At 40.6% G+C, this 15359-nt stretch overlaps 1 protein-coding gene and 1 long non-coding RNA gene across 6 annotated transcripts in view; one reads left to right on the top strand and one right to left on the bottom strand.

Annotated features, from left to right (window-relative positions):
• Nucleotides 1-13814, bottom strand: part of LOC123598300 — a 33472-nt gene extending 19658 nt beyond the window's left edge. Inside the window, exon 1 of one of the 3 annotated variants that reach the window (XR_006712525.1) lies at nt 13704-13814. This is a non-coding gene — a long non-coding RNA (uncharacterized LOC123598300). Of the gene's footprint in view, nt 1-13199; nt 13372-13703 lie in introns of those variants that run through there. The other 2 variants (XR_006712527.1, XR_006712526.1) reach the window with 2 other exon arrangements.
• PLPPR5 (phospholipid phosphatase related 5) overlaps nt 12640-15359 on the top strand; it is a 120227-nt gene continuing 117507 nt past the window's right edge. Inside the window, exons 1-2 of one of the 3 annotated variants that reach the window (XM_045478390.1) lie at nt 12640-12658; nt 13726-13914. In XM_045478390.1, coding sequence (XP_045334346.1) covers nt 13726-13914 — 189 coding nt within the window. In that variant the 5' untranslated portion in view covers nt 12640-12658. Of the gene's footprint in view, nt 12659-13335; nt 13915-15359 lie in introns of those variants that run through there. The other 2 variants (XM_045478388.1, XM_045478389.1) reach the window with 2 other exon arrangements.

Here is a 15359-nt window from a genome sequence, read left to right as displayed (position 1 = left end):
CACCCTCTGCAGCCTCCCTAACCTTCAAGGATGCAAGTTCCTAAGCCAATCCTGACGAAGCTATAAGTTTTAGGTATAGCAAGGGGATGTCGTCAGTGGATATGGTCAGAGGATGACCTGTTACCTGATGTGACCAGGTGAAGGCCTGGTACTCTCTCCTTCCACCAGCTCCAGCCTCTTCCCAAACTCCATTTGCTAGGCTTAACTGGCACAACTGTGTTTTTTCCAATGTCTCTTTCATAGTTCTCTAGTTCTCCATGAGAATCAGTGTGCTTTCCTCTAATCACTGGGATAGGGTGCCTATTTCTGCCACCAACTATTGTGGGAAATGGCTCTGGCAGAAAGATTTATCTACATTATCCCCCTCACTCCTCTATTGGATGGGATGTTCCTCTCAATACACTGAATTCTAATTTTGTTAATGTTTATTTACTTTTCAGAGAGAGAGAGAGAGAGAGAGTGTGAGAGCAGGGGGAGGGGCAGAGAGAGAGGGAGACACAGAATTTGAGGCAGGCTCCATGTTCTGAGCTGTCAGCACAGAGCCTGACAAGGGGTTCAAACCCATGAACCATGAAATCACGACCTGATCTGAAGTCAGACACTTAACCAACTGAGCCACCAAGGCACCCCTAATGCACTGAATTCTTATCTGAAATGCTCACATTATTCCTTCAGATATAAAACATATATACCAACTCCGAGAAACTTGCAAGTACATATCAGTCTCCATCATTCCTAAGCATCACATTTTATTGTCTTTGAGATACAGGTAAGCCAGAATATATACTTTTCTCTATGGGATTACAAACTCTCATAAAACATGCCACCTTTATGTGTAAGAATAAAACTATAAAAAAAAAACCCAGAAGTCTTATTAGAAAAATATCTGCCATTTTTCACCCTTCGAGTATTTCCTTTTCAATCATTTTTGAGGTCTTAGTGTATAGTTCTATGAATTACATCACATGTGTAGTTCAGATTATTGCCAAAATTGGGATGCAGAACAGGTCCACCACCCCAAAGAACTCCTTAGTGCTACTCCTTTATAACATACCACACACCCACTCCTAGTCTCTGGCAACCATTGATCTGTTCTCCATCACTGTAGGTGTGTCTTTCCAAGAATGACATGTAAATAGAATTGCATAGTATGTAACCTTTTGAGACTGGCTTCTGTCACTCAGCATAATGCCTCTAAGATTCATCCAAGTTATGGAGTTTTATTCCTTTTTACGGTTGGGTAGTATACTTTAATATGGATATACCACATCTTGTTTATCTATTCAAATATATATTTTAATATATTTATATTAAAGATAAATGGTATTTGAAGAATTGACACAGCATATGTCAATATGATGCAATCCAGCCAGATCTAGATTCAAACATCAGTTCTGCTACTTATTAATCATGGGAAAGTGGGAAACCCTCTCTGAGATTGAGATTTGGCAAAGGCAGGGGGGATTGATACTTATTTTACAAGGTTCTAGAAATAAATAAGATTAAAGCATGAAAAGTGTTTAGCAAAATAATAATAATAAATCATGTCTGTTTTCCCTCCCATTTTCAACCACATTAAGGTAGGACAGTATATATTTTTAGAAATTTTTATTCTCCTGGTTTTCAGGTGTGGGAACTTGTAACACTGACTTTCTTATCATCTGTTTTATGAGCAGATGGGAGATAATCTGTTCTGCTATTCCTAGGTCAGATCTTTGTAGAGTGTAAATTCTTAATAAATAGGTTTCTAAATAAGTGAAAACACAAACTTGCGTGCTTTTCCAGTACAAGGTTATCTTATGGGGCAAGTGTCTACAGGCAAGGAATTTGGGAAACTTGTTTTGAGCAACACTGACAGAACTGGGGGTCCATGTAATCTGAGGATGATATATGATAGATGCATTATTTTCTCTGGTCCTTGTATGCAGTCATAGCCAGCTGGAGAGAAGGAGGCAATAAAACACAAAGAAGGCTTGGGTGATTCAGACAGCACTGGTAAGCCTTCTGACGAAAATGATTCCTAAGCATCCTTATCTCACTTGATACTGGACTCCATTACTTGTCAGTAATTGATTTGTTGCAATTCCTGGAGCATAGCATTCAGCATCCTAATCCTATATGAGCAAGAAGAAGCAATTAAATTTCTGACCCAAAGACAAAAAATATATGTGTGCTTAGCCCAAACTCCCTAATGTTTATTCATTTTGTACTTCTGGCTGCACAACTGAGTAAGACTGTCCTTCAGTTTTAGTACAGTTGTACTGCCAAGTAAGTCGTTAAAGTTATGTGCCATTGATGTCATTTTAACTCATGCTTTCTGACTTTTACAATGAGGTAATAAAAATACACTTGGTCTCAAACTTAACTTTTAAAGAGTTCAACTGGAAATCTATCATATTGGGAGGGCATGGATATCATTAAAAATGAGTAAATGTAACTTATTATTTCTTAATGTGATAATTTATGGGATAATCATCTGGATAGTTCAACAATCAAACATATTTGTATTGACCTTGTATAGGTTAATCCATTTGAAGTTGCCAATAATCAATTAGTTGGCATCTGTAGAAATGGCAAGTTCATATGGTTCAACCTAATAAAACATTCCAATGTATTGAATTGGGAGAGCAACAGGAGTCTGTTCTGGACTGCATTATGCCCCTCCAAAATTCGTATGTTGAAGCTCTAGCCTTCAATGTGACTCTATTTGGAGATAGGACCTTAAGGGAGATAACTAAGGTTAAATGAGGTCATAAGGGTGGGACCCTAATCTGATTGGATAGTTGTTCTCATAAGGAGAGGAAGAGACACCAGAGTTCTCTCTCTCTGTGCAAGCACAGAGGAAAGGCCATGTAAGACCACAGTGAGAAGGCACTGTCTACAAACCAGAAAGAGAGGTCTTACCCAAACCCAACTCTGGTGGCACCTTGATTCAGATTTCTAGCCTCCAGAAGTGTAAAAATACAAATTTCTGTTGTTTAAGTTATCGAAGTCTATGGTATTTTGTTATGGCAGCCCAAGCAGACTGATACAAGCACCAATCCCCAATCCTCCCTGAATCTTCCACTCCTAATTTAGTAGCTAAACTGGATCGTCAAATGTTAAAGGGATCTATGGGCATATACTCCTGAAGCCTATGGTCTCATTTCCAGGTCCACTAACCACCAAAGTGAAAACTCTGTGCCACTACAGAGCAGCTTCCATTTTAAATTGCTATTGTAGAATTACAAATAGGTATCTTGATTAGTAAAAACCTGACTTATTCAAATTGGACCCCACACACCCTGAAAGCCTCAATTAGGTGGAATAATTCTAGTGGTAGTATCTGCACACTACTTTTTAGGCAAACTACGACTGGTGCTGCCACACCTCACCAGTAAATGAGGGGTAGTTGTGAGGTTCAGAGGTATGAGAGTAAAACACTTCCCCTTGCTTCTAGCATAGAGTAGTTGCTTAATAAATAGTTTTGTTGTTTCAATAAAACGAAAGCACATTTCAAGAAAAGCCACTATTGGGCATGGAGTACCCCCATGCTATGCACAGGCTGGGGAGTTAATTCATAGTGGAGGCTGAGGACAACTCAGGGCCCTTTGCAAACCAGACAGCCAGTTTGGGAAACCGAGAGCAGAGTGGAATGGCTCCTCCCTCTCCCAGGCAAGAGAACTACAACACAGCTCCACCTGTGGAGACACTGTGGGGAATTATATTTCACCTCACCTGACCAGAAAGGCTGGAGACAACTACTGGAAACTGTGTGACCCAGGGGCACTCGAGCCAAGAGGCAGGCACGCAGAGATTATAGTCCACTGAGCAAAGCCAGTAGCCTGGTCAGTAAGGGAACCTGGGGTGCCAGTCAGCTCGAGTTGAGACAACAAAGAGCTTTACTGGCTTTACAGATGCTTCTACTACTGCACCTGCACAGGGAATCTAATTTGTAGCCCCACTCAATGCTGAGTACAGCATTCAGCCTATCCAACCAGGGAACCTAACCAGAGCACACAGGAAGCTGTATTGCCTACTCTACAGGCCTACACAGAGTGTCACTTGAACAGAGAGGACAGTCCCTGGCTTCCCCCTTACACAGAGCAAAACCAATGGCCTCAGCTGACCATGGAATTCAGTGCCCACTCTGGCCTGATTCATGTCCCCAGACAATGAGCTTTGCAGACCTTGGGTTGTATACTGCTGACCTGCCAATGCAGGGAAGCTAATTCACAGCCCCATCTACTACTGAAAATAGTATCCAATCCCAGATATCTAGTAAGCCTGAACAGAGAATGCAGGAAAATGTAGACCCCAGCCTAAACTTCTCTTGGGTAGAGATCCAACCAGCAGTCTTATCCAACTATTCTCAGCCAGTGGCACAACACCCTCATTCCCATCTTCAGACTCAAACTTTTGCCTCACCCCAAAACAGACCATAATAGCAGCCTCCACCTGCCCAAAGACATTACCAGGAGACACCCAGAAACCCAACTGAGCTGACTGGTGAAGAACTGTCTCTGCCAAAGCAAACCTGTAAAGTCTGGGAGAGGGGCCCAATTCCTCAAATGTACAGATACCAACATAAGGAATCAAGGATCACAAAAAATCAAGTAAATATGACAACACCAAAGGAAACTGATAAAGCTCCACTAACTGCTCCAAGAAATGGAGATCTATAAACTATCAAAGAATTCAGAATAATTCTTTAAGAAAGTTTAGTGAATAAGAAAACACAGACAACCAAACAAAATTAGGAAAATGCATGAACAAAATGAGAAGTTTGAAAAGGGAAAAGCAACCATCAAAAAAAAAAAAAAGTCAAACAGAAATTTTAGAGTTGCAAAATAAATAACTGCAATGAAAAAGTCAGTAGAATTTCAAAAGTAGACTCAACCATGCAGAAGAATTACAACCTGGAGAATAGGATATTGAAAATTACCCAGAAGAACAAAAAGAGAGAAAAAGAGTGAAGACAGCTATGGATTATAGGACACAATGAAAAGAACCAATATTCACATCATGAAAATTCCAGAAGGATAAGAGAAAGAGAAAGGGACAGAAAGTATATTTAAAGCAATAATGGCTGAAAACATACCAAACCCAGGGAGAGAAATGCACATTTAGATCTATGAGGCCCAAAGAACCCCAAATAGGTTGAACCTGAATAAGACAATATTGAGACACATTATAGTTGAATTGTGAACAATCAGAGAAATGTAAATAGACTATAAAGATATAGTCATGAAAACAGTATGGTACTGGCATAAAAACAGACGGACCAATGGAGAAAAGGCAGTATTTTCAATAAATGGTACTGAGAAATGGAATATTCACATGTAAAAGAATGAAACTGAACCCATATCCTACCCATTGCAAAAATGAACTCAAATGAATTAAAGATTTACATGTAAGATCTGAAACCATAAAATTCCTAGGAAAAAAAGTTAGAAATAAACCTCCTTAGTATGTTCCTTGGGAATGAATTTTTTAACATGATACTTCAGGCACAAACAACAAAATCAAAAATAAACAAACAAGACTACATCAAACTAAAAAGCTTCTTCACAGCAAAAGAAACCACCAACAAAGTGAGAAGACAACGTACGGAATTGGAAAAAAGTATTTGTAAACCATATATCTGATAAGGCATTAATATTTAAAATATGCAAAGAACTCAAAAAGCCAAATAATCCAATTAAAAATGGGCAAAGTACCTCAACAGACATTTCTCCAAAGAAGAAGGCTAACAGGTACATGAAAAAAATGTTCGACATCACACGTCATTAGGTAAATGCAGATTAAAACCACAATGAGCTATGACCTCATGCCTATTAGAATGGCCATCAACGAAAAGACTAGAGATAACATATGCTAGTTTGTGGATGTAAAGAAAATGCAATCCTTGTGCACTGTTGGTGGGATTACAAATTGGTGCAGCCACTGTGGAAACTAGTAAGGAGGGTCCTCAAAAATGTAAAAGTCGAACAACCATATGATCCAGCGCTTCCACTTCTGAGATTATATCCAAAGGAAATGAAAAACCTAACATGAAAAGATATTGTACCCTCATGTTCATAGCAGCATTATTACAATAGCCAAGACATGGAAACAACCTCAGTAGCCACTGATGAATGAATATTCATCATAATAGAATATTATTCAGCCATAAAAAAAATGGATGGACCTTGAAGACATTATGCTAAACAAAATAAATCAGAGAAAGACAAATACTGTATGATTTCACTTACATGTGGAATCTAAGAGCAAGCAAACAAACAAAAACAACAACAAAAAAACAAGCTCATAGAGGAAGAGATCAGACTTCTCGTTACCAGGGGTGGAGGGTGTGGGGAGAGGGAATTGAAGAAGGCGGTTGAAAGGCACGAACTAGTTAGAAGACAAATAAGTACTGGGAACGAAACGCACAACTGCATGATACATAGGAAAATTAGGAGAGTAAATCTCAAGAGTTCTCATCACAAGGAGAAAATTTTTTCTTCTTTTCTTTTCATTGTATATCAGAAGACGGATATTAACTCAATCTTTTGTGGTATCACTTCACAATATACATAAATCAAACCACAATGCTGTATACCTTAAACGGTGATGTACATCAATTACTTCTCAGTGAGACTGGAAAAAAAAGAGGTCCTCCAAAAAATGTGAAGGGTTTCTATTAATAAAAGCAGTAGTTCCCCCAAGATACCCTATTTTATGAGAATTTTATGAAGTTAATTAAGATTTTACTATTCATGTTCTTCTATTTTTATTAGAGATCCACATGAGCCAGAAGAATATTAAAGGAAGCCATCAGTGAGTGGAAAACAAACTAAAATATTTTATTCTTACCCATTACATTAAATTGAAGACATCATTACATTTGAAGCATTGCTTATAATAAGGATAAGGTTGATGTAATAAAATATGATTAATCAAGGCCTGATTTAATAACAAAAAGTGATAATCAGAAAAGTACACATAACAACATGCACAGTGATATGTTTCTCTTCCAAAAACTTCCCCCAACTTTCTTTCAAGGTGTTACAACATATAATACTTATATTTTAGAGGTAATGCTTTCTGCTACTTACTATCTTCCATTGCAGCAATTAAGATCTTATAAAAAAAGTTCTTTGTCTTTCTTTTCTTTTCTTTCCTTGACCAAAACTTTATTTTACTAGCTTATTTTGTAAACCCATAAGGTGAAAACAATCCAGTAATTTAATAATCCATCCAATCAAGTATGACTAAATTTATACCAGAAATTCATTAAGCCAGAAGTTTTTGTGCCCTCACTAAAATAGCATTCTAAAAATTGTCTGATTCTAAATTAATAATTGATTATGGTCCACATATGAATGTAAGGAACCGTTTTTGTTTCACCGTATTTTTGTTTCAATCATTATCCAGTACACTGAAGGACAACTAAACAAATGCTTATTACCATTCACAATCTGTACCTTTGACAAAGGACCTGCAGCTGTCACCAGCATAGTTTGCCCCACATTTTCCATAACCCCTCTAAAGAAACTCCAGTGTTAGCACAATTTGTGATTTCATTTAGGAAAGTCCTCATTTATCACAGCACAAGTAAGGACTTTCAGGTGTCTTCAAGTAACATGATGTTACATAGACAGTTCAGCAAAATCTTACACAGCAAAATCTTAGGCAATGAAAGTTTTGCTGATCCAGCAGTGGCAGGATTAATTATACCAGAAGAGTAATAATAACCATAATGATCATTTATTGTCATGAATGGCCCAGGCTCTGTGCTACAACTTGGTGAAGTAGGCAGCATTATCCTCATTTTAGGGTATTACAGAAACTAAGAAACTAAAATGATTTCACCAAGGTCCCATAATTATGAATCTACAGAACAAAGATATGAGCTCGGTTCTGTTGAGTCCTCAGTTCTTGGGCTTGCTTACCCATCACTTCACTGACATACGCCTATGTCCTTATCCTTAATAACTGTTTAAAGTTATTCTCAGGGAACTTGAATATTTTGAAACTTCCCCCAATGTCATGGACCCATGGATTTATATTTAATTAAGCAATGTGAGTTTTTTTTAAATGATGGAAACATATGGTAAATAATCCAATATTCACAGATGTGGAAACAGAACAGATAGCAAATAATCAGAGTTTTTTGAGTTGGAACTCAGTACTGGGGAGAAAATTCAGCTCTCACTTAGATTAGGCATTTTCTCCTCCTAATTATGATATACTTTCTAATGCAGAGTGGCCCAATGCTTTGATATTTTCAAAGCATTTTATTAATATAAGCCTTTCAATGTCTTTGTAAAGATTCATTAACCCAATTTTACAAATGAGCAAACTAAGATTCAGATAGGCTGACTGCCACGGCCACATAGTATTATCATCATGTTCCAATTAACTCTTCCTAACTCAGTAACTTTTTTATTTTAATATAGGAGTGTTCAGTTGGTAACATATTAAATTTTTCTATCTTTCCCAGCCTTAATGTCTCATAGATGTTAACTCTTTAATTTAGTCCATCAATTTCATGCCATTGATTTCAGTGATATATAACTACACTTAATATGTGCTCCAATAAAATATGTACTTGGTTTGTGATAACTGTTTTTAAAGTGAAAACTTAAAATAATACTGGAAATGTAGAATAATAGGATCAGCCGTGATGTAGTCACAGAGTAAGGCACTTTAAAGATACCTCAGGGGTCTAACTGAAGATAAATACTTCTTGACCAGATCAGAAGTTTCTGGCCTTTGAGATAAACATCCCATTACAGTTGGAACCTCAAAGACAGACATACAAATTACTACACTAGCTTGTTTTTCCTTCTGTTTTCTTGAGAAAGCAGCTACCTCCTACAGCAAGCACTGAGGATTATTCTGTGAGGAAGCAGTGCACTATAATGTCAATAATAAGAGGTCAAGGTGCAATCCCAAATGTCCTTAGCTTTCTTTAGTTTGCCTTTGAGGATGCTGTATCTTTGAATTTATATGAACACATTTAAGCACATTTCTTGAGTTAACCAGTCTTACATCTCCATCGTATCTCTTATTCAAGTTTCTGGGATGTTCTCTGTATCGAATTGAGAGTTAGTAAACTCATGTATTTGCTCCTTCTCTGGATCCAGTTCAAAAAAGATCTGTCAAGATATTGCCTTTTGTAGTTTAATAACTATTAGAATGAATTGCCAGATGCCTTTACTTATTCTGGAAGCAATTACCTGGCCTATTTAAAAAAACCACTTTCCAAATCTATTCCCATTAGACTTTCCACCAATCTATATGTTAATATTTAAAGTTCCTCATTAGTACAAAGTCATCTAAGTTTTCATGCTCATGAATCTCCTCCAACATCTCCAGCTCAAGTTTAGCATTATGCGCATTCTTGTTGTTATGGTCACTGATTTTGTCATTGTTGTTGTCAAAAGGAGGACTTTGTTCTTTTGGAGAGGGTGCCCTAGTCTGTCTTATGTAAAGTCTTCTGAATCCTTCATACCTCACCATCTCAGCTATGCATTGACAGTAATGTTATTTTTTTTTCTATTTTTGCACCACGGAATGAGAAAAGTTCGGGAAAATGCCTCGGCTTACCTCTGAGTTACTTGAAACACATGGAAACTCAATGTTTAATATTCTGTATCTTCATTTGTCCTTGGAAATGCTCTCATCTTTGACAAAATCATTCTGTCTATGAACTAATGAGGGCCAAACCCTTGGATGTTAGTGGAAAATCTCAGTCTGCCTCTCTTGATAGTCACAGATTTATTGTACAGAACCCAACTGGTAATAATTTTGAGGACCTAGGTACATTTCCAGTTCCCTTCCAGCAAGCCCCTTAGATTTTCAAAGTAAAAGAAGAATATGTTCCTTTATCTAGCTATCCAAAAATAGTGAATGCATGGCTTCCCAAAGACCATTCATTCAGTTGGTCTTTACACTGCTACCAGCATAAAAGTCCACCCCCAATTTTTGTGCATTTGTCTTCTGCCTGTGGGCGAAAAGTTATAAACCATATAGACAAGGACTACATCTTCCTGCTGGTCTAGCACCTTACTAGTTCTTATTAGAACATTAGTATTGAGGTGGAAAGATGAGAGATATTGCAAATGATAAATGACTCCCACAAGATTTGTCTCAGTATTTATCATGGTTCATGTTTTATGGGTGAAGAAACACAGTAAGATCGTAGTGGTTGTTAAGACATGCAAATAAATATAATGAGTCACTGGAAGTTGGAAAATAAAAGTTATAAATACCACAGTTTTTACTAGATTATCCTCCTTGGTAGGGGCTGAGATGGGGAGAATTTGCAGGACAGTACAATGTTTTAAGAAAGACTGACTGCTATAATATATTTGAAAACACAATGATGTACTTAAGAATTAAGTTAAACTAAGAATTTAGGCAAGGATTCCAAAGGATTAAATATGAGCAGTGCTGTTGTTAATCTAGAAACAGTAAAAGGTAGATTACATGGTAGGATTCCCAAGGATTAAATATGAGCAGTGCTGTTGTTAATCTAGAAACAGTAAAAGGTAGATTACATGGTAGGATTCCCAAGGATTCTTCGAAGTTGAAAAGATATATTTTGGAAAAGAATTAGGTTAAATAATTTATAAGAAAATAAAGTGAAGAATCATACTAAACAAGTATCTTCTTTTGGCTAGGTACTTTATATATTCTCACTTAATTGTTAAAATAAATAAGAAAGACTAGTTCCCTTTGTCCTCGAAAAAGCTCAGACTCAGGAAAGTAAAGTAACCAGCCCAAGGGTACATAGCTCACGCTCTTTCATCCACCTCACATCATTTCTATGAATAACCAATCTGCTCAAATATTCATGGAGGTTGAATTTAATGTTGGTATCTTTATAAAGTGAGTTAAGATTCAGTATTAACTCTGAATTTCAGCATTGGATCGTCAACCATAAATCAATCAATAACGCTATTTGACTGTCTATGTCTAATGTGGACAAATGATGGAGATACTGAAGATTCTGAAGGAAAATAATATCTTATTCCTGAGATGGATGGCATCTCTTTCAGATGTGCATAAATCTATGGAAAAATATATACGCCTACAGAATTATGGATACACCCAGAATCATTTTGTAAGCCAAAAATCAGAAGGAAGTGACTGGTGATAAATGTTGGAGTGACCCGAGTTAAAGTAGTCCAGATATGTTTATGTCTAGGAATCAAATTTTATAAGTTTAAATGTGATATAGGTGCTCACTATGTGCCAGACATAAGTGACCATCATTAATCCTCATACCAACCTTGTAAAGTAGGTACTAATACTATCTCGGTTTTACCAGTGGCAAAACTAAAGCAGAAAAAAAGAGTCCAACATCTTGGTCAGGTTTCCAGAGCTGGTAAGTGGCAGAGCTGGGATTTAAACTGAGGCAGTACCAAAGTTGCTGCTCTTACATTCACCTTATACCTTCAATGTCAGTATGCCATGTAAGTAAGCAGTCTATATTTATCTTAGGACATAAAGATTAGGATTCCCTAACCCTTGCTATAAATTTTACATGTGAGCATACTTCACCATTGTTCTTAGAGGAACACATTCATTAATTTATTCAACATATTTACTGAATACCTACAATGTGGCATACACTCCTCATGTGGGGGGACAGAACAGTGAACAGGACACACAAGGGCCCTGCTTTGTTACACTCACAGTACCAGGCACTCAATACATGTTAACAGTGTAGTACAATGCATTTTAATTTCAAAAATAATGTATGTTTTCATTGGCTTGGATAAATTACCTACATCACTTTCCTTAATCCAAGTTACCCTTAAAATCTACCTTTAAAAATTAGTACCATGTTCCCAAAATTTCTATTAAGTAGAAAGGTTTGGGGGATTCCTACTTAGAATCAGAGGAGTAGTTAAAACACTCCTACAGTCTTAAAATGATTCTCTGAATGGAGCATTAAATCATGTACCTTTTATAGTAGTTATATTTTCATAATAAGATATGCCACTCTTGTCCACTTAAGGAACCATTCCCTCCCACTGCTCCAAACTGCTTATTATACATGTTGTTCAGTGTCTTTTATCCAGTAAGTAGCTATTAAAGGATGTTTAATAACATGTGGAGAATAAGGTATCCTACATTAAAGAAATTCACACTGCCATTACTTCCCCAAAATACCAATCATTTGCCAAATTTAAATGGCCTTAGTAGCCTACCAATGTTGCTTTTTCCTATTACAAAGACCCACCTCTAAAAATCATCAAGTACAACCCATTAAAATGAATGAATATTCTAGAAACCTGCTAAAGTAATCTACATTTTATTGAGACGGGAAGGGCTCTAGGAATATTTCCATTCCCTTGTCTCTTACATATGTTTCCTTACCTGCCCTCTAGAGTGGAGGATGTGAGCAGTGTCAGGCTCCGCTAAGATCCTCCCCCACCTCCACCCCCACCCCCAAGTTTGCTGCCTAAGCTTGCACGCAGGGACCCACATGGCATCACGGAATGGGCTCTTTACATATATGCAGTGCCATAGCTACTTACAGAGCTATGCACACGCGTGTATGCCCATGTATGGGTGTGCTTCGTACGCCTGTGATGGGACCCGCGTTGCTCTCCCTCTCCTTTCCACCTGACCGGTGGGGAATCCCAGCAATTCCCCGGAACTCAGGGAATAGTGAGATGAGGTAAATAGCTCTTTTCCCTTCCCTGGTGGCAGGCACCGCTGGGTGCCAGGAAATCTGCAATGCCTCTTCTCACAAGCAGCTAATAAAAGGAGACTGGGAAGATGAGCAAGTGGAGACTACATGAACGAGGAAAGGGCCGTTGTACGAAAGATGATGCTTCGGGAGCTACCGAACTATGATTGTGTTTCTACATTACAAAGCCCTAGGAAGCTAGAGGGGAGGCAGAGAAACTCCGAATCTAAAATGCTCTGAGATCATTTTTCTAATTGTGCCTAGAAACCACCGCTTGGCGTGTGTCCTGCGCGGGGTTAAAGAATCCAAGCGAGCGCCGGCTGAAACTCGCCGCGCGGCATCCGGCACTTTGAGCTTCGGTGGGGTTTGCGCTCCGAAGACGCGTCCACGCACCATTTTCCCAGGCGTTGTGCGGGTTTCTTAAACAGCCCAGCTGCTGCCTCAGAAAGGAGTTTCTAGAAGCTCCTTCTCTACTGCCTCCCCTCCCCCATCTTTTTTTTTTTTTTTTTTTTTTTTTTTTGGTTTTTACCCCCGCGAGGAGCTTCTCCGGCTCCACTGCGTCCGCCCTCCGAGGGGTACAGGTGCCGCTGTCCCGACTTCTGCCTCTCCGTCCACCGACGCCGCCTCCTCCGGGCGGGCCTGGGGGCTTCACCCGGCGCTGCTGCATCGCGAACGGTCTCTCGCTGGGCGCTGCGGCCGCTGCCCGGCGCCCGGGACTCCCCGCCCTCCCGCGCGACCCCGCGCCCGGGCGGGCGGCGCTTGCGGCGGGCGGGGGGCGGGGAGGGGAGAGGGGGCTCGTCTGGGGGTAGCCGCCTCCTCTGCAGCCTGCTGGCGCCTCGAAACCCGGACCTGCCTCCGCCTCTTCCTCCAGCGACTCCATCCCTCCTCCCGCGCCTCGTCCTCCCGCCGCCCCCGCCGCCGCGCCCCCGGTGGCTGCCTCGGCGGACCCGGGAGGGGGCCCGCCGCGTCCGCCGCCCGCTCGGCTCGGCCCGGCCCGGGAGGCGTGCATGCCCCTGCTGCCCGCGGCGCTCACCAGCAGCATGCTCTATTTCCAGATGGTGATCATGGCAGGGACGGTGATGCTGGCGTACTACTTCGAGTACACCGACACGTTCACCGTGAACGTGCAGGGCTTCTTCTGCCACGACAGCGCCTACCGCAAGCCCTACCCGGGCCCGGAGGACAGCAGCGCCGTGCCCCCCGTGCTCCTCTACTCGCTGGCCGCCGGGGTCCCCGTGCTCGTGGTAAGCCCTGGGGGGCCCGCCCTGGCGTCGGACTCCCTTCTGTCGCCCCTCACCTTCGGGGTGGAGGCCCCGCTGAGGGTCGGGGCGCGGCAGCTTTGCCTTCTAAGTTCCTCCAAGTTGTGGGCAGCCCCTTCCCCAGAGGACATTCTTCTAGGGCGCGTCAGGGGTGGGTGCGAAGGAATCCCGCACCTCTCCCCACATGCCACCCCCGCACCCCCTGCTGCGGCTGCAGTATTGGGTGGCGGGGAGGAGGATGAGAGGGAAGGGGGCCGTGGGAGGTGATGGGTTGGGGGGTCGGGGCTGGGGAGGAGGTGAGCCCTCAGGATGAATTTCTACTTCCTCCACTCAGTGGCCTTGCTCCGCTGGCCGCCTGCTCTGAGATTGCCCCTGGAAGATGAGCAGCGGCGGGCCGGCGGGGAGGAGAGGGCATCAGTTGCTGGGGTGTGGAGGGGACTCCTGCTTCCTGAGTCTGGGCGCGTATTCCCGTTTTACCACCGCCTTCCCTTTCACATGAAAGTGCCACTGGGACTAAGCTGACCAGGGAACAAATAGCTAAAAAAGAATGTTGAAAACTGCTAAGTGGAAGGGTCCAGCAGCAGTGCTTGCTGAAAAGCAGGAGCTGTGTCCAAATTACAAGATTCATTTAAAGGCTGCTCCAGTCTAGTCTCTGGGCATCTTAAGTCCTTATCTCTGATAGCTTTGCTTAGAATGCCTTGGAGGTTTTGGGACTCTGTGTGTGTGTGTGTGTGTGTGTGTGTGTGTGTGTGTGTATAAGGACATACACGCATATACACACACGTATAATTATTACAAGGATTATCACATAATAATTTACATATGTGAATATGGTGCAAAGTTATTGGTAGAACTGGTGGTGTTTCTTAAAGAAAACATTATGGTTCTTCTGTTATTGTCAAAGTGTTGGAGGTTTCCTTCCAGTGGTACCGCTTCTCTCTCTCTTTCAACTCTCAATAGATAGCAAACAGGAAATTGGAAAATGAAGAGGACAGGGAAAAGGAAGTTTTATTTTAGTGGCTGAATGTGTACATTTTAACAATGAATGTTGAGAACATCGATGATATATCCTGGGTTTGGATATTCATGTTTGCTTTGATTTTAGGGGAAATGATTTAATATTTTTTCCAAATAATGGGAAGTTCCTAACACACATAATGGAATCCCACCAAGGAACTTCTTGATAACTTCAAAGTAACTTCGTTTATCACAGGTACCATGATAGTTGACTTGCACCAGAAAATGTTTTGTTTTGTTTTAGTGTTGTAATTTTCTAGAAATCCACCTTCATGTTTGTGTTCTCTTCCATTTGAAAAACTGAAAAAAGAAAGAAAATGTAGTCGTTGGAGGGATTCTTTCTGCTTTCTGCAGATGTTGGGTTTTCAGGCACATGTTTTCTGGGTGACTAAATAGCTCAGGGTTTTTTGTTT

Source organism: Leopardus geoffroyi, chromosome C1, assembly GCF_018350155.1.
Source record: "Leopardus geoffroyi isolate Oge1 chromosome C1, O.geoffroyi_Oge1_pat1.0, whole genome shotgun sequence".
In the NCBI taxonomy this organism is placed as follows: Eukaryota; Metazoa; Chordata; class Mammalia; order Carnivora; family Felidae; genus Leopardus; species Leopardus geoffroyi.
Note: the sequence above shows the minus strand (reverse complement) of the source record. Positions and strands in the feature narration are given on the sequence as shown.